At 36.3% G+C, this 19,076-nt stretch overlaps 1 protein-coding gene across 1 annotated transcript; it reads right to left on the reverse strand.

Moving 5' to 3' along the window:
* Positions 1-12,542: 12,542 nt before the first annotated feature.
* On the reverse strand, positions 12,543-12,935 carry LOC122048693. Its single transcript, XM_042610227.1, has one exon. The coding sequence runs from the start codon at positions 12,933-12,935 to the stop codon at positions 12,543-12,545; it is 393 nt and encodes a 130-aa protein (XP_042466161.1).
* Between the last annotated feature and the right edge of the window lie 6,141 nt (positions 12,936-19,076).

The raw sequence follows: 19,076 nt of genomic DNA on the forward strand, positions 1-19,076 counted from the left end.
AAGCGGTCTAGGCGCCCGGAATGCCCAAAATCTATCTTGTCACCAGCTTAGAGCACATTGATTAGATGACTGTCATCATGGTCCAAGCGCCCGGAACTGCCTATATAAGTAGCCTTCCACCAGGAGCAAAGAACAACAACTTTCTTCTGCAATTGCCTTCTTGCGTGCTGCTTCAAAGATGCTCCTGTGACGTTGTGAAGCTTCTCCGACAACCTGCGACTCCGATTTTTATTTCCCTTGTTGTCGGTAATTTTATATTATAGTTCTTGTACTTATCGTGTAACCCTTTTTGCGAACTATTAGTGGATTGCCTAACGAAAGCACTCGACGAGTGTGAGCCTTGAAGTAGGAGTCGACAAAGGCTCCGAACCAAGTAAAACTTGGTTTGTTAGCATTATTCTTATTTTTATCTTCCGCCGCGTAGTCAATTTAATTATCGATTTTCGACAATCGCTATTCACCCCCCTCTAGCGTTCTTTCCGATCCAAAATGTGGTATCAGAGCAGGTACGGCTCTGATTTGGTGCAACCACCAATCAGGCAAAGGGGGTGAAATTTTTTTCTTATTTTCGGTTTTAAATTTTTCTGACATAATCCAAATTGGTATAATTACTTCTTTGGAAATATTTTCTCGTAGCAAACCAATCTGAATTGATGCAACATCAATTCAGTTTTAATATTTTTATTTTTTTCCCCACACTACTAATTCAAGACCAAAAGTCTTGGGACTATCTCTGTTTTTCTTTATTGTGTGCAAGAGCAATGACCCAAAATGAGGGATACAACACTGTCCATCCTCCCTCTTCAACAACGACAACTTCTCATACTGGAAGAAGTGAATGGAGGTTTATTTGAAGATTGACTTTGACCCATGGTTCAACATAACCAGAGGCTACAAGGCTCCAGTTGATAACGCCGGAATTTCGATAGACCCAAAATAGTGGAATCCAGAGATGAAGAAGAAAGCTCAAATAGATTTCAAGGCTCTCAACACCCTCTAGTGCGGACTAACGAAAGAAAAACTTAACCACGTCGGCCCACACATAAATGCGAAGGAACTATGGGACAAGCTCATCGAATTGCACGAGGGAACCAGAGACGCAAAGGTAACCAAAAGAGACCTCTATCTAAATAAACTATTTAATATAAAAATGCAAGAAGGAGAGACCGTGAGTCAACTCCACGTGAGGATAAAGGATATCCTCAACGGTCTTCACAACATCGGCTACTAGATGGAGAATCATGACCTGATAAGGTATGCCCTTAACGCGTTTCCTCGAAATGCACTGTGAGCATCCATCATGGATGCTTAAAAGATTTTGAAGAATCTTTTCAAATTAAAGTTAGATGAACTATTTTGTGAACTCGAACTCCATGAACAGACTAACTCAAAATAGGTTGAGAAAGGAATTGCCCTTTTTGCAGGTTCCTCCAAAGACAAGTCAAGAACTAAACCTGAAGCTGAAGGTGAGTTTGACCAAGACCTAGAAGACTAAGAATACCTGGTGAACTTGGTAAGAAAAATGTTCACCAGGAGAAAGAAGAATTTAGTAGAAATGACCTACGGAAGATCAACTTCACCACCGATCCTAACAACAAAAACATGACCCGCTTCGGATGCAACAAGAAGGGGTACTACAAGAACAAGTACCCAAAGCTGAAGAACGACAAAACCAAGAAGAAAGCACTCAAGGCAACATGGGATGAATCATCTTCGGATGAATCAGACACCGAAGAACAGAAGCACTGAAGTTACCTCGCGCTGATGGCATGAGAATCAGAATCAGAAGGCGAATCAGAAGATGGGTCCGAACCCGAATCGGGCCACAAGTCCATATTCATTTCTGAAGGTTCCGATGAGGAACCCAAGTGGATATTGGACAGTGGTTGCTCCAAACACATGACTGGAGATCACACCAAATTCACTTTATTAACCTACAAAACCTTAGGAACAGTTGCCTTTGGAAATAACGACAAACTCAAGGTAATTGGGATAGGTAATATTTGTTGGAGCAATCCCAATGGTCCATGCGACCATGTGTTTTGGTGTTTGAGCAAAGGATTTAAGTTAGGTTCACCCTTGTATTTGATATGTGTATATGAGTGTGTAGGTTTGCAGGATACACATATGACTCAGTTTGATGGCTTCAGGTCCGGTGAAGGATAGAGCATTCGAGGGACCGTGACAAGGCAGCAAGGACAAGGGCCGAGGGAAGCGACTTCGAGGCATATGCGAAGGATGACATTGGGGACGAGTCGCGGGCTTGGATGCATTCGAGGGACGAGAGCCAAAGGAAGTAGGCTTGAAGGCTAAAGGTCAAGGCTGCAATGAAGGGTCAAGTGAGTCGTGAGGGTACGAGTGCTTGAGATTGTACTCAGGGTAAATTTTATGTTTAGGGTTTTACTGTAGCAGTGCTGTAGCAGCACTGTAGCAGTTACTATAGCAGTCGACTGGTGAAAATAGCAGTCGACTGGGAGCGAACAGAATACTTCTGTTCACTCGATCAGTGTTGAGCAGTCGACTACTAGTTTTAGCAGTTAACTGGTATCAAGCCGTTGGGATGTAAAGGTCGAATTTTCATAGAGAGCAGTCGACTGATGGTTTTAGCAGTCGACTGGTAGGCGGGGTTTTCCAACCCGTGAACTATATAACCAAGGCTTGGGAGCTTGGTTATAGTTGACGAAATAGAGGTGGTTAACCCCTATTAGTAGTCTACATGTGCCCTAGCGTCAAAAGAGTTCTTGTGAGAGTTGTGACGAAGTTTCTCCACCCACAAGGAGGTTTGAGCTAGCCGGAGTTTGCTGGTATTGGAGTGTATACTAAAAGCCTAGCTTTTGTATAAACATTTATAAGAATCACATTGGTCAAGTGTCTACATTTATATATACAAAATGTAGATGTTCAATTAATTTATATTGTAGATAACATAGTGTGTGATGTCACACACAGAAGATTGTGTTATCGGTTCTTTATAAATTATAAACAGTAGCTCACGACTAAGATGGAAAGGAACAAACCATTGGAATAGTCGTAGTGTAATTAGGCATTAGTTTATATTGACTAATAAATTACACTAGTACACTTTAAGTGTATTGAGCAGGACCATTTAAGGTAAGTTCTTTTTATACTGATTTAATAAAAGAACTAGACCTTAGTTATCATGGAAGTGTGTGCTCTTAATCCTAATATAATAACAAGCACATATATTTAATATTTATTTCTTTGACTTATCAAAGGGTGAGATTTAGTTCGATAAATCAAAATGCCCGATAAGTTGGGAAATGATGTTACTTATAGTGTGACTTATTGATTATAGAAGGAAACTATGTCCTAGTAATCTAGGTTGATAATGTCCGCAAGAGGAGCTCATAAAGATTGTCATGTTAAACCCTGCAGGTGGACTTAGTCCGACATGACGATAAGGTTGAGTGGTACTACTCTTGGACTAAGATATTAATTAAATGAGTTGTCAGTAACTGACTTAATTAGTGGATATTCGACATCTTAAACACAGGGAGACTAACACACTCATAATAAGAAGGAGCCCAAAAATGTAATTTGGGATTGGTGCGGTAGTTCAATAATAATTCTTTAGTGGTATGAATTATTATTGATGAAGTTAAGTTGTGTGTTCAGGGCGAACACGGGAAGCTTAATTTCATCGGGAGACCAAAACCAATTCCTCCTCTCGGTCCCTATCGTAGCCTCTTGTATATAGAGATTTATACCCACCACACACCCACCTTCTTACCCAACCTATAGGGGTCGGCCAAGCTAAGCTTGAAGCTCAAGCTTAGGGCCGGCCAAGCCTAAAGGTTGAGCCTTAAGGTGGCCGGCCAATAGCTTGGAGCCCAAGCTTAGGTGGCCGGCCACATCATATTAAAAAGAGATTTTTGTTAAAATTATTTGTTATGTGGATATTATGATTTTAAAAGAGAGTTTGAAATTTAAATCTTTCCTTTTATAGTTTTCTACAAAAGATTAAGAAAAGATTTGAAATCTTTCCTTATTTGTAGATTGAAAGGTAGATTTTAATTTTGAAAAAACTTTCCTTTTTTTAACCATGTTCATGATTTAAAAGAAAGTTTAAAAATTAAATATTCTCTTTTATTAGTTTCTACAAAAGATTAAGAAAAGATTTGATATCTTTCCTTATTTGTAGATTGAAAAGAGATTTTAATTTTTAGAGATAACTTTCCTTTTTGGAAATTATCCACATGTTTAAAAGAAAGATTTTAATTTATAAAATTTCCTTTTTACTAACCAATCGTGAAGGGATTAAAATTATTGGAGAAATTTTTTAGAAACAAATTAGGAAGTTTTAATTCTTGTGTGAATTAAATTTTCCTTGTTTTGGGGAGAAAGTGGCCGGCCATATGAATTGAGAAAAGAAAATTTATTTTTAATTAATTAAATTTTCCTTTTCATGGCAAAAGAATTAAGGAAGTTTTTATTAAAATTTCCTTATTTGCCAAGACCAAGGATTATAAAAGAGGAGGTAGAGGTGCCTTCATGGCTAACGACTCTATTCTATTCTTCCTCTCTTTTCCTCCTTGGTGGCCGGCCCTAGCTTCTCCCTCTTCTCTTCTTCTTGTGGCCGGCGGCAACCCCTCTTGGAGCTCTTGATGGTGGCCGATTCAAGCTAGGAGAAGAAGGAGAGAAAGGAGGTTTTGTTTTATGCATCCTTTGGAGCTTGGTGGTGGTGGTCGGACTTCTACTTCTCTTGGAGAATTGTGGTGGCCGAAACCTAGAAGGAAGAAGAAGGTGCTTGGTGGTTCTCATCTCGGAAGATCGTTGCCCACACAACGTCCGAGGTTAGAAGAGGAATACGATAGAAGATCAAGAGGTTATTTTGCTTACAAAGAAAGGTATAACTAGTAATTGTTTTCCACATCATACTAGTTTTCTTTGTATAGTTATTTATGGAAATACCAAACACAAGAGGCATATGATTCTAGAGTTTTTGAATTTGTTTTCGAGTTTGTGTTTTTTTTACTTTGTCGAATTTGTGATTCGATTGTTCCTTTTGGTTAACCTAGAGTTATTTAAGGAAATTAAATATTAGCTTTCCTTAAAAGGCTTTGTCTAGGCGGTTGTGGTTGCTCCCATATCCAAGAAGGTCATGTGCCTCGCCATGCAGTCCTGGAAGCCAATTTTGAAAATTAATATTTAATGAAATTAATAACTTAGGTAGATTTGAATCAATAGTGTTAAGTTTCGCTTGTGATTCAAATCTAAACCATTAAGAACAGATAAGTTAAATTTGGAATCAATGATGTTAAGTTCCGTCTGCGATTCCTAATTTAACTTCTAAAGAACACAATAGGTTATTTAAGAAAAGGTTCGACACTTGTACAAAAAATTTTGTACAGTGGAACCGGTACATTTTCCTAGGACTAACCAACAGCTGGGGAGTCATCCACTGACAGATCAGGATCATCCACCTTACGGGCAACCGTGGAGTAGAAGCTTTATCTCTGAACCACGTTAAACGGATGTGTATTGGTTTGCATTTCCTTATTGTCTTTAGATTAGCTTTCTATTTGTGTTTGTTTGTATTCCGTTGTGCTAACATCGTAGGAAGCGAGTATTGGGGGGGGGGGGGGGGGCGTCTATCCAACCCCCCTTCTAACCGGCCACCGATCCCCTACAACTGGTATCAGAGCGATGACGCACTTCACCGGACATTAGAAGAGCAAATACAAGAAGATGACCGATGTGATTGAACCGCCGAAGTTTGAAGGCGGAGGCTTATGGGACATCACCTATTGGATGATGAAGATGGAGGTCTTCTTCGACACGGATTGGAATACCATGATGGTGATCAAGGAACCGTTCGAAGTCCTGAAAGAAAAGAAAGGGAAGAAGCTCCGACCACGATATTGGACGGAGGAGCAAACCTCACGTTCGGAGGCAAACTCAAAGGTAATATCAATCTTAATAGATATATTGTCGTCTAATGTGATAAGTGGTGTAGGTGAATATAAGAACGCCCACGATTTATGGAGCAAGGTGAAGATGGTTCTACGGGAAGAACCTAAACCTACACAAAAAGAAGAAGAACCCAAGGAAATGAGTTTAATTGCTCAAGTTGAGGAGGAGCAAACGGAGGTTGAGTCACGCTCAACATTCGAGGAGGAAAATGAAGATGAGATATCATCTACATCCTCAAGAATTGAAGAAAATTCCAAGACAAGTGAAGAAGAAGAAGAGGTCTTGGAAGTGGTCAACCTAGCAAGCACCTCCACCAAAGTAAAGTCAAAGGACCACATAATTTGCTTCGAGTGCAATGAGAAGGGACACTACAAGAGTAAGTGTCCAATGGCCAAGAAGAAGGTAACTCCTAAACTCATTCAAGTTAATTTGAATACTAACCAGGGTTGTAGGAATGAAGAAATCCAAGGAAGGAGGATGCGCATCATATGCTTCACGTGTGGAGAGAAGGACCACTACCATGCCAAATGTCCTAAGAAGGGAGAGATTAAGAAGCTAGCGCATCTAAAGAAATGGGAGAAGAAGGAGAGAAGCAAGTGTCAAGGGAGAGCTTCAAGGGTAAGGGAGGTATACCCTAACTTGAATCATGATTCAAATTTTCATTCTTCCATACATGCTAGGAGAAATGATTTTGTTAATCATAGTATGCCCATGCAAAATTTTAGTTTTAAATATCATGATAGGAGTAGGGTAAATGTGGATCATAACCCTAGGAAACTCATTCATGATAACTCTAGAAATGGTAGACCTAAGGAGACTCAAGGCATTAATCCCAAGAAGGGGAGACATATGCCTCGAAAAATGGGTAGGTTTAGGAATGTCCATGGCGGACATGTTGACTCTAGGTTTAGGAATCTAGAAAGGAAAAATCAAGTTTTGAAGGCAAAGCGTGATAAGTTGGAGAAAACCCTAGAAAGATTCAATGTTAGATCTAAGGGTTTAAGTATGGTGTTGGGTAGCCAAAGACCCAACAATGATAGATCGGGTTTAGGATACTGATCTAGTGACTCCAATGCTAAGGGAAAGTCTTATGTTAGAGTTGCATATGACTATAGCAAGGAAAAGTCAAGAAATGGCAAGGGAAAGTCATTTAAAAGTAAAGAGAAATTAACCAAAGACAAGGTGACTAAGGTTAAAAGCTCTAGGGGGAACTCTAAGAGTCAAATTGGGACCCATGACCAATGGATCTCAGGTGGATTTTACTTGGGAGTCTAGACAAGCCATGGGATGCGCCAAGTGATTTGGAGACGAACTTGAATCTCAAACCTAGAGATTTGACACAATTGATTTATGTTTTATGCTTAAAAATATGACATTGGAGTCATATAGCATGATAATTAGTTTTTGATGTATAGATGTCATATAAACCAATGTTAGGGATGCATTATGGGTTAGTATGGGCAAATACATCAAGAGGAAGCCAAAACTAGGACTTTAGGTCAAGGTTCAATTGAACCATTTAGCTAGTTTTGAGTTTTGTGTTAATCTTGGGATTTATAATAAATATATTTTTATATATTTTTTTCCCAAGTAGACATTGATAAAATAGACATCTCCACAAAATTTGAGAATTTTTGGAGGTCTATGAAATTTCTGGTGTATTTCTGAAGTTGGTCAGAAAAGGTAATTTTTTTAGAAATAGTGTATCAGTCGACTGGTAACAGTGTTTTTGAGTGCAGAATGTCTCTGTAAGCTTATTTCGATAAGGGCAGTCGACTGGTACTTCTAGCAGTCGACTGATACCAGTTTAAAATTATTTTCAGCATTGGATTTTGACCAGGTAAGCTTGTATATGTGTATGAGATCCATGAGGAATAAATACACGAGTTTATGATCAATTTGATGATCAAGTTTTCAACAATTGAGATATTGTTGGAGCTTTTTGATATTAGGCAAAGGGGGAGAAGTAAGGTTTAGTTGGGAAAACCTTAAGTGTCTTTGTGTAGGGGAAGCCTTGTGATAAGTTCTTAAATAGCCCTATGGGAAATTCCTAGCTCAATGGGGAGCATAGGTGTAGGGGGGGGCCTTGGGATAGGTTCCAATGCATAGTGCATTTTCATTCGGTAGTGTAAGTCCAAGTGTGTAGCCTTGCCAATGTAAGTCCATTCGGCGTTGTAAGTCCAAGTGTGTAGCCTTGGCATCGTAAGTCCATTCGGCGGTGTAAGTCCAAGTGTGTAGCCTTGACATCTTAAGTCCATTGTTTTTAGCATGTTTATTTGCTATTTATTTTCCCTAACTTAAACGTATTGCCAAACATCAAAAAGGGGGAGATTGTTGGAGCGGTGTAGTATCACTTAACGACACCGGTCTTCGAATCGGTTATTAACCGGTGTAGTATCACTTAACGACACCGTTTCATCAACGGTGTAAAACCGATATAATATTGTATGTTAATAACACCAGTTTTGGCAGCAGTAAATGACCGATGTAATATTAGTTAATAACACCGATTTTGCAGCAGTGGAAAATCGATGTAATATGTATATTTTTAACAGCACCAATTTGATTTCCGAAACAATGAAAAATCGACAATAACAAAAAAAAAACACAAATATTCACAAATTATACAAATATTCTTCATTCAATAATATCCATAAAATACACAAATATTCACAAATTATATAATAATCTTCTTACAACAATATCCATAAAATACCCAAACATTCTTTTTACATCAAAAGCTAGCTAATAGATATCAAAATCAAGGTAGAACATTCTTTTAACACATCAAGGTAGAACCGCACTTCAAATGTAATCTAGCATGCATTCAGCCCACTCGAATCGCACTTCATCAATTTCAACTCTGGAGTACTTGAGATTTGTAAATTGTAAAAACACATAAATAATATATTAGTAAACCAAGATCAAGAATCATAGTTGAAAAAGTAGTAAGAGCACCAGGTAACAAGATGACTAATTGGAATGCTTAAAAAGAGAAACGTTCATCAATTATCTCAACCACATCATATAATGATAGATCTATCATTTCTGGGAACTTAATATAATCCAAATAAAAAATTATTGCAACGAAATTTTCTCATAGTTGCAATTTAATTAATCAGTACTTATCTACGACTTACAGTATGTACAAGCAAAAGATACAAACAAAAATAAATTTCACCGAGTCTGAATATCTAAAACACTATAAAAAAAGGTTATTTGTTGAAATATATGCAATTTATAACCTTAGTATTAAACACCAATTCTTTACAAGTTGAATACTGAACAACTTGGCACTAAAAGATGCAACAAAAGATGCAACAAAGTCAACCTAGATCAAAACCATACTAAACACAATAAAAGGATGAGCAGATCAATCAAAAATCACTCCATTATCTCAGAAGCCCCACTAGAAGTGATGTAAAAGATCAAATTTCCCAAAAATCAGACCAGATTGGACTCAGAAGATACTTATAAAGTAACAAACCAACATAACAAAAGGATGATCACCATTCCAAAACCATCTCATTACCTCAGAAGACATACTAGCAGTGATGTAAATAATCAAATGTCCCACAAAATATAGTTGATGACCAACATACAAAAGTAACTCATGTTCCAAGGCTTCCTTCTCTTTGAAACCTCTCGTTCTTGCTAGTATGTCTTGTTATTGCTTCTTGATGTTTTTTAATTTTTTTTTTCTGTTGGATGATGCTAGATTGGAAATTTACAAATAAATGAATAATCACATAACAAAGTAATTTATTAGTTATCTAATTAAATGTACCTTTTTGGTACACTAGAGGAATTTCTTTGAGGTTTCTTCAAATGCCAATTTTTTTTAACTCCTGATAGCAAGACCTGTTTAGGCAAGTTTGTCTCTTTCTATGCTGACTAGAGGTTGCAGTTGCTTGCAAATGATTTTCCCATGGAGGGTTTCTCCTAGCTGTCACTGATTATAATTATTATAGAATGATTGAATGGTTTTTTATCTTTTGATGATTTGGATGTTTTTTATTAAGTTTGAGTTGGACAAATATTTCTTATTGTGTAGTTCAGCTTGGCTCGAATTTTGGGTTTTTTTATTAAATTTGATTGGATTTATATATATTGTACTGATTGGATTTATATATATTGTACTGATTGGATTTATATATATTGTACTAGATGGCAACAAGGAAAACAACATAATGATCCTCTGTTGATGTATCATTCTAGAAGCATCAAATTTCAATCTAGAAAGAAGAGGACTATAAGAATGCCTAGAAAAAAAGTAAAAACAAAAAAAACTGTTACGTTGAAGACCAATGAGATCAAAAGACCGCATTCAGTGAAAAAATAATTTTAAGGGGATCTTAGCCAAATTACTTACTCATTCTTTCCAGCTTCTCAATTTGCTCTCGAATAGCCTCAGGATCCTTTTTCAAAATGTCAACCTCATGGACCTTCTTCCTTTCTTTATTGTTCTATCATAGAAAATATGTTAAGGTTAGAACAATAAATACAATCATAGGATTTAAAAGATAACTATTTATCACAGTCCACACTACTATAAAGTCAAATGAAACAAAATGACAAAGTCGAGAGAGGACTCAACCACAGAGAAATCACATATATAGACATGTACATATAAATCTACATGCATACTAAGTAGGAATAACCATGTAAAACAAGATATTAAACTCATTTGATAAAGTTATAATATTAATTAACAGAAATTTGAGCCTTAGAACAAAACACGATGAGAAATAACTAACATGATTATTTGTGATGGTTTAATGTCAGGGCAAAAACCTAGTACTTAAAACAATAAATAAAAACATATCATCAGATAATTTTTAGTTTTTCTTTCTAAAATCTTTTATGATATTTCTCTTATAATCAATATTTATCCCATGCACCTAAATGACTATGAAATTTCAAACAGCAGACTGCCATCACTTTTCCTATTTTATCTATTAGTTAACATGCACGAATCATATTCGATATCACAGAGGTAAACGATATAACTAGCCTATCTCTGCAATGCAATTAATGACTGACAATGCAAGTGGTGTTCGCCATCAAGCACCGTCATCATGAATTATCTCATAACCAATCAGAACTAAGTAAGCAGCTAAGACATTCTTCTAGAATCTAGACTAAGTGAATTGCCAGTTCACCACCTATTTGCTTCATGCAAATCCCGTCTTTTGGTTTGTATCTTTCATGTGAATTTTGATAACCTTGTTAATCCTCTTAAAGAATAACACAATGACTGCAAACCAAACCTAGACTACAAAGTACAAGCAATAATAATGATCCAAAGTTTGAATGCTTATAAGTGAGAGGAAAATAACATCGATACTACCCAGGGAAAAGATGGCATCAACAACCCAACAGCTTCATATGATTCCTCTTAATTATGATTCCTTTGTCCATAACATCCTAACCAAGATTGCAAAGTCACTGCATGATGCTAACTAAAATGAACATGACCCATGCCTATATTGACTCTGCAGATATTCTCTCTATATATCTATAGTTCAGAAACCAGTTTTCAAGGCAAGGAAAGATAGATGTACTGGTTATCACTGAATTTTCTGGAAATCAACTAATTATGCTATAGTGTTCAGTATATCTATATTCTCTTACCTTGACAATGCTGAAACATATATAAGCCCTTTCTTATAAGCAATAGGAAGGGAAAATTCACCTTCACTCTGTGTCACACATGAAGGTTAGCTCCTCAGAACTGCCAAAAAGAATGAAGATATGAGAAATTTTACACTAACAATGCAAAAAGGGCAAACATCTATAGTTTAGTTCCTCATTGTCCAAATGGCTTTGTATGGTGGAAGTTGTTGCCAAGGTCCTACTTTTGCTTCATTGGGGCTTGCTTCCCCGTACAATATCAAAGAATAAGAGGCTTTGGAAATTAGTCTATTACAAGAATGAATTAGATTCATATGGTGATTCATGTATCTATGGCTCTGTTGTTGTTGCTTTCTGAACTAAAACTTGCTGATTCCTTGACTCAGTGGAGCAGCTCGGAAAATCCCTATAAAAATCCCTATAAAAGTTTTGATAGATCTATAATAACACTAATGAAAAGAAAAACACTTCGTAAGAAACAAGATCTATGGAAGAGATTCTCTTTGACCAATTTCAGGACTATACTTCAATATTTCCCTGAATTATACTAAATGACAAAAAGAACATTGAAAAAACTACTAGGGTTATCTATTTCTCTCTTCTTCTTTTTTTTGTTTTGTTAGCAAGATTTAGTTCAAAGTTAGACCGATGGAGTCTGTAATTCTCATACTACTAAAGACATCATTCCACTTGTTCACAAGAACATTGAATCAATGAAGTCCAACTGGATTCTTTTTAGTTTCTCTATCAAGCAAGGATAAAATAAGCCCTTTTAAATTCTCCCTGCAACCTTTGCTACTTGGAAAGTCTCTCTGACTCATGGACTAAAGTAAATCAATTGTAAACGCAGAAACTACACAGTGGCATTACCTCGAACGTTGAACGGACAACCTTCTTGCGCGCTGAAACAGAGAGAGATCCCCTCTGCAAGAGTGTATGTGCTGGAACTGGTCAATGCCGAACTTGCGAGTGGCCTAGCCGAACTGGATGTAGACGAAATCGGAGTAGGGGAGGTCGACCTTGATGTAGCTGACGCCATACCAGATGAGATAGCTCCGGATCTGGACACCCTCGAGGTTGGAGACGGAGCCGTAGCCGAGGAAGCCAGACACGCGCGTGGCGTAGTAGACGATGTACTCGAAGTCGACGTAGCACTCTCCATAGAGATCGATGACGAAGTAGCCGTTGGAAGCGACGGAGAAAGACTTGACGGTGTCGGGGAGGATGCCGGGAGGGAGGTTGTACTCCTGGAGGATGTCGTAGACAGTGGAGCTGTTGGACGGCAAGGCCGACGATTGGGCAGTCACCGCCTCAGAGAGGGAGGAAGGGAAGAAGAGAGAAAGGAGGAGGAGGAGGGAGGAGGACATGGCGATCGGGAAGGAGAAACCCGACGGATTTGGGAAGGTAAGAACAAAAACGGTCTGTTTTCAGGGAAACCCGACGGATTTGGGACAAAAAACAAGTGTTGTGGAAAAAAAACATACCAAAATGTGAAGAAGGCTTCCTCTTCTCACCCAAAGGAGGAGTTGGAGGAGATGCAGTGTGATTGGACGGAGAAGCAAGGGCATGATCCTGATCGGAAGAGGAAGGGGCGTAAGGGGAAGAGGGAGATGAGGTTGAGAGAGATGGTCGGAGGTTTAGGTTTAGGTTTAGACTGAGAGAGATGGTCGGATGAAGGGGCTGGATATAGGTTTAGGTTTGGAGGGAACTTCATAGTGTTGCAAATTTTGGCAAGTGGGAAAATTAAAATATTTTATTTTAGTTTATTAACATCGGATTTTAAAAACCAATGTTAAAATCGATGTCTATTAACGAAAAAAAAGGCGCTCATAGACATTGCCTAAAAAACCGATGTCTATGAGCGAAAATCTGCGCTCATAGACACCAGTTTTTGGAAAAATCGGTGTAAAATACTCAAAGACATCGGTTTTTGCTTAAAATCGTTGTTGTTCCACCGATGTCTATGAGGGTTTTTGTTGTAGTGTCTTTAGATTAGCTTTCTATTTGTGTTTGTTTGTATTCCGTTGTGCTAACATCGTAGGAATCGAGTATTTGGAGGTGTCGTCTATCCAATCCCCCTTCTAGACGACCACCAATCCCCTACAATATTGAACTCAAAACTGATTTCATTATTAATAAAGTATTACTTGTTGAAAAACTCAAATACAACCTTCTTAGTATAAGTCGATTGTGTGATTCTGAATATAAGGTTAGGTTTTTTTCCTCTGAATGCTTAATTAAGCACTTAAATAACACTACTATAAGCCTAAAAGGGTTTAGTAAAGACAATATCTATGCAATTAACCTAACCTCTTCTTCTCTTAAGTGTTACTTAACACAAAAAGAAGAAACATGGTTATGACATAGAAGAATGCCCCACACAAACTTTAGAAATCTAAGTAAATTAAATAGATTAGTTAGAGGCCTATCAAAGTTACCTAACTTAGACTCAACCATTTGTAATGCTTGTCAACAAGGAAAACAAACAAAATCTACTCACAAATCAATTAATCAACTTCAAACAAATTCAATACTAGAACTGTTGTACTTAGACCTATTTGATTCCCATGGGGTCAAATTAATAAATGGAAACCTATATTGCTTAGTAATAATAGATGACTACTCTTGATTCACCTGGGTAAAATTCTTAAAAAATAAAGATGAAATATTTGAAATCTTTACTAATTTTTGCAAACAAGTTGAAAATGAAAAAAACCCTAAAAATTAAAAGAATTAGAAGTGATAATGGAGGTGAATTTAAAAATCATAACTTTGACCAATTTTGCCTTGAAAATGGTTATCATCATGAATATTCATGTCCTAAAACACCTCAACAAAATAGAATAGTAGAAAGAAAGAACAGAACCCTACTTGAAGCCTCTAGGTCAATGCTAAATGAATATAACCTACCAAAATACTTTTGGACAGAAGCTGTTAGCACAACCACTATGTACAAAACCAAACCACAATAAATAAAACTCATAATAAAACTTTATTTGAAATATATTATAACAAACAACCTAACACTATGTGAAAATGTGAAATAGACTTCGGATATTATCCGAAGTAATAGGTAGATAATTACCGAAGTAGACGCACGTGAAGTAAAAGAGTAAATTTTTTACTTCACCACATGTTTACCGAAGTCTATCACCGGTCCAAAACCGGTTCAAAATCAGACCGTTTTCAAAGTAAAAAAATACTATTACTTCATCGAGACTTGTAAAAAGACCGAAGTAGTTGATGATCTATAACTTCATAGGTTTCGTTGTTTGACGAAGTAAAATAAGTCTACAACTTCACAATTTTTGAATTCTGCTGCAATAAATATTTAATTTTACTTCTGCATAATTTGGCTTAGTCGAAGTATTTATTATTATATTACTTCATAGTAGTATAAAAGTAATAGAGTATATTTTACTACAACAAAAAATTCAATGTAGCAAATTAATTTATACGAACTACTTCATAAATTTAATCAGTAGTGAAGTAAATAGTTTCTTTAACTACACCACTATTTAAATTTAGCGAAGTCTTTTTTGTTGTATTACTTCATCATTTATTTATAGTATCAAAGTAATTGATGATATTTTACTACAATACAATTTTAATTGACAACAATTTATATTATAATATTTTAGTACAACACAATATTTTTTATCACCAAAATTAAACAAATATATCACAAATATGTATCAAATACAATCCAAAAGTGTATTCATAAAAGACATGTTTAACCATAACCCAAAAACTTTTGTATCCATAAATCTCTAAATACATGTCTAAAATTTATATCATAGCCTACACTTAGGCACCCATATAGAAGTAGACGAATTCACTCCATTCACTTCTGACATCATCATACTGAGATTGATTGTAATACTGTTTATTTTTTGATGCTGCAAACTGAAACATTAACAGAAGTTTGAGAATCAATAAAAAATGACTCAATATTTTATAAAGAAAATATTTCATAAAGAAGAAATTCACCTTTCTCTCTAATTGTGGATCTTCATCCAAGACTATCTCTTTCATGTATCGCATCACACAATATCTACATTCAGTAAACATACCAATTCATAAGGACCTTCCCATATCCAAAACCTACATAACCTAACAATACACAATATAGATCATGCCTATCAAAAATGGAGAACAGATTATACTATACATCATACATATCAAAACAGAGAATATTTTACCAAACATATACATGGGCAGATGTTACTGGAAATTAAGGAAATTGCACAAGTTAATCATAAAACTTAGAACCCAAACAACTTTCATTTTCAATAGCAAAGAAATCTTCATCAAGCACGTGTATTTTTCTTATAAATAATAATGAAAATTTGGAAAACTGATATCAGCAAAGGGACCTTTGTTACTAGCTATTTAATTATTTGAACTATTAATAAACTTCTAAAGTTGGATTCTGCAAACTATCATTTCTGCTTAACTCTAAAATTCCTACTTAACTCTAATAGATTATCTCCATCAACATGTCATATGAGCCCTGCTTAACTCTAAAATTCCTGAAAAAATTCTATAAAATTATTTCTTAATAAACTACAATTATTTCATATTTTATTATATTATTATTATCACCATCGAAAATATTCAAAATACTTAATTTAATCATTCGATGCTAGTAGGACCTTACAATTCTCCCCTCCTTAAAAGAATTTCGTCCTCGAAATTTTAGCTTATCAAGTAGTTCTGGTAGCAGTGTCAATTTTGTCTTACCACATTTGAACCATGGTAGTGTATTTTCATTCTTAAGGAATGTGAGTAGAGAACTTGGAAACATTTTATCCCATCTATACCACCTTACCATAGCCACCTCAGTGAATCAATTGCAAACAATTTGAAACATTTGATTCTATATATATGTCCATTAACCAATCTATAGGATTAAGTGCAGGTTCTTACCCTCACAATGCATTTGTAGATTGCACAACCTAGCATATGTATTTTCTGACCATAATGAGCCATCTTTATAATTTTATCCGTGATGTACAATTAATCCTTATACCACCAGAGAACAAGTTTTACTTCAATCCAAACCCCATGTCATGCTTCTTAACATGTAGCTCAAATAATCACTCTAAGTTGACTTGGCCACTGTGCTAGAATTTCAAGGGCTCCAACAAGCTTCATTTAGGTAAATTGTGCTTGTTAGTGATATTCTCGATGGTAATTTGTTTGGGTTGAACTCTTTTCTTGTAAATTAGGTAGTAGTCTATTAGTAGGCACTCCAATCCAACTAACTATCAATTTTAGCTCTTCTTGATCTATGTATCAAAGTAATTGATATTGAGATTCTCACATCTATCATCCATATTTTCACATTGATGGCATTATTTATTTAATGTGTGTGAACAGGGTTATAGCAAAATTTTCTTTTAGGATTGCTTGTAGAAGGTTCGGTTAGAGTCGGAGAGGATGGTGCACCTATATCAATTTGAATCACCAAAACACGTTAAAACCAACAACCTAATTCCCCAAGCTATTCAAATTAATCTAGTACACATTGAAGGCATCAACAAAACATGGTATCAAATCCAAATCAAAACAATCACCAATTCCTTTTAAGCTAACTCACCTAAAGAACATAGTATCAAATCCTGGTTCAATTACACCCTTCTAGTTCACCTTCAAGAATGGTTACACACACAGAAAATATAATATCAACATATGAATTCAGTTATAACAACCAAGAACTCCTCAAAGAAACGAGTTATCAACAATCGAATCCAAAGTTACAATAAGAGGCAAGTACACAACAAAACTCCGAACCCCTTCTTCTAATCTGCACTTAGAAGCTCAGCACCATCAGGAAAGAAAACGAGATGACCACGGTGACACTCACAAATCACTCATATTGTTTCCAAAACCTCGAACCCATCAAGAACAAGAACTCATCATATCAAAGAATGTAAATTGGCAATCCACACCTTACCGAAACAAATCATAGGAACTTACTCCAAATCAAATAATGATGCGAGTGAAATCGGAAGGAATGCTGCAAGAAACCATGGCAATAAAGAAAAGAAAAATGAAATATCCCCACAGTACGTATTCTTTTACCTCTGCTTTAGATTTTGTATTGCCTCTTCAGACTATCCCAGAAGCTCTATCTATTCAAAGTCAAGACAGACGATAATAACCAGATGACAACATTACATTCTACGAGTACAAGAACCTTGGCACTCCTTCCTTTGGTAAGTCTACTGTTGGCTTCAAATGGTTGTGCAGTATTAAGTAAAGTTTTTTTTCTATACCTAACCTTGCCTATCTCACCTCGGTTGTCTTCTTAAATACATAACTTGTTATAATTATCAACTTCAAGTCACTAGAAAAACAAGAGATGCCAGAAACTAACCTAGTTGATGAGTTGTTAGGGCTGCAGGACCAGATCTGTTAGGGACAACGATCTCTTGCTCAAACTTCAACAAAGAACTTGCCTTCTTCCCGTGGCCAGGAAACCTCAAAGAGGGCGACCTATCGAAGGTCAATTCCCTCTGATAGTGCTGCAAAGATGAAGAACGCTAAGGCACAACGGAAAGTAAAGGAAAGAAGCGGGTGGGTGGAGAGGGAAAAAACCTACCGTCAATAGAAAATGCGAAGGAGAATCCTTCTGTCATGGGGAAAGGGGAAGGAGAAGCTGCCGTCAAGGGGGGATGGGAAGGAGAAGCTACTGTCGGCTACCGTTGTTGGAGGGGAACGCAAAGGAAAAAACCTAAGTTTTCTTTCGCCGGAACAACGCCGAAGGAGAAGGCTGCCGTCGTGCTTCAGGGAGAAAACGTTGAAGGCAAAGGCTGCCGTCAGGTGAACACAAAAGAGAAGGTTGCCATCAAGTGGTTGTCGCGCGTCGGGGAGAAAAAAGTGAGGTTGTCGGGTGGCCATCGCGCGTCAGGGAGAAAACGCGAAGGAGAAAAATGAGATGGGATCGAAGTGCTTTGATCGGCAGAATTAGGTTTTAGCAGGGGTTGGGAAAAAAAGTAAACCGGTTCAAGCTCTACCACAAATTTTAATCCATTCACTTATTACTTCAACACTTAGACATATAAATTTTGTTTTATAATTTATTACTTCATCGAATATATATTATGAAGTAAAATATCAGATAAAATTAAAGCGAGACTCATATTTTTAAACCTATGAAGTATAAAATCAAATTTACTGTATTAAATTTATTATCGAAGTTGATTATCATATATTACTTCATAATTACTAATTGCCGAAGTAAACAGTGGCGAAGTCTATTTCACATTTTCACATAGTGTATAATATTAAATACTTTAAAGTATTTGGATGTTCAACCTACATACTAAATACAAGAGAACACTTAAAAAAAATTGCATCAAAAATAGAAAATGGGATCTTTGTAAGATACTCATCAAACAGTAGAGGTTATAGAATATATAATAAAATTACACTAAGAATTGTAGAAATCTCAAATGTAATATTTAAAGAGTCCAACCAAAACTTATAGCAAATCCAGATTC

This window comes from Zingiber officinale, chromosome 2B (assembly GCF_018446385.1).
Source record: "Zingiber officinale cultivar Zhangliang chromosome 2B, Zo_v1.1, whole genome shotgun sequence".
NCBI lineage: Eukaryota > Viridiplantae > Streptophyta > Magnoliopsida > Zingiberales > Zingiberaceae > Zingiber > Zingiber officinale.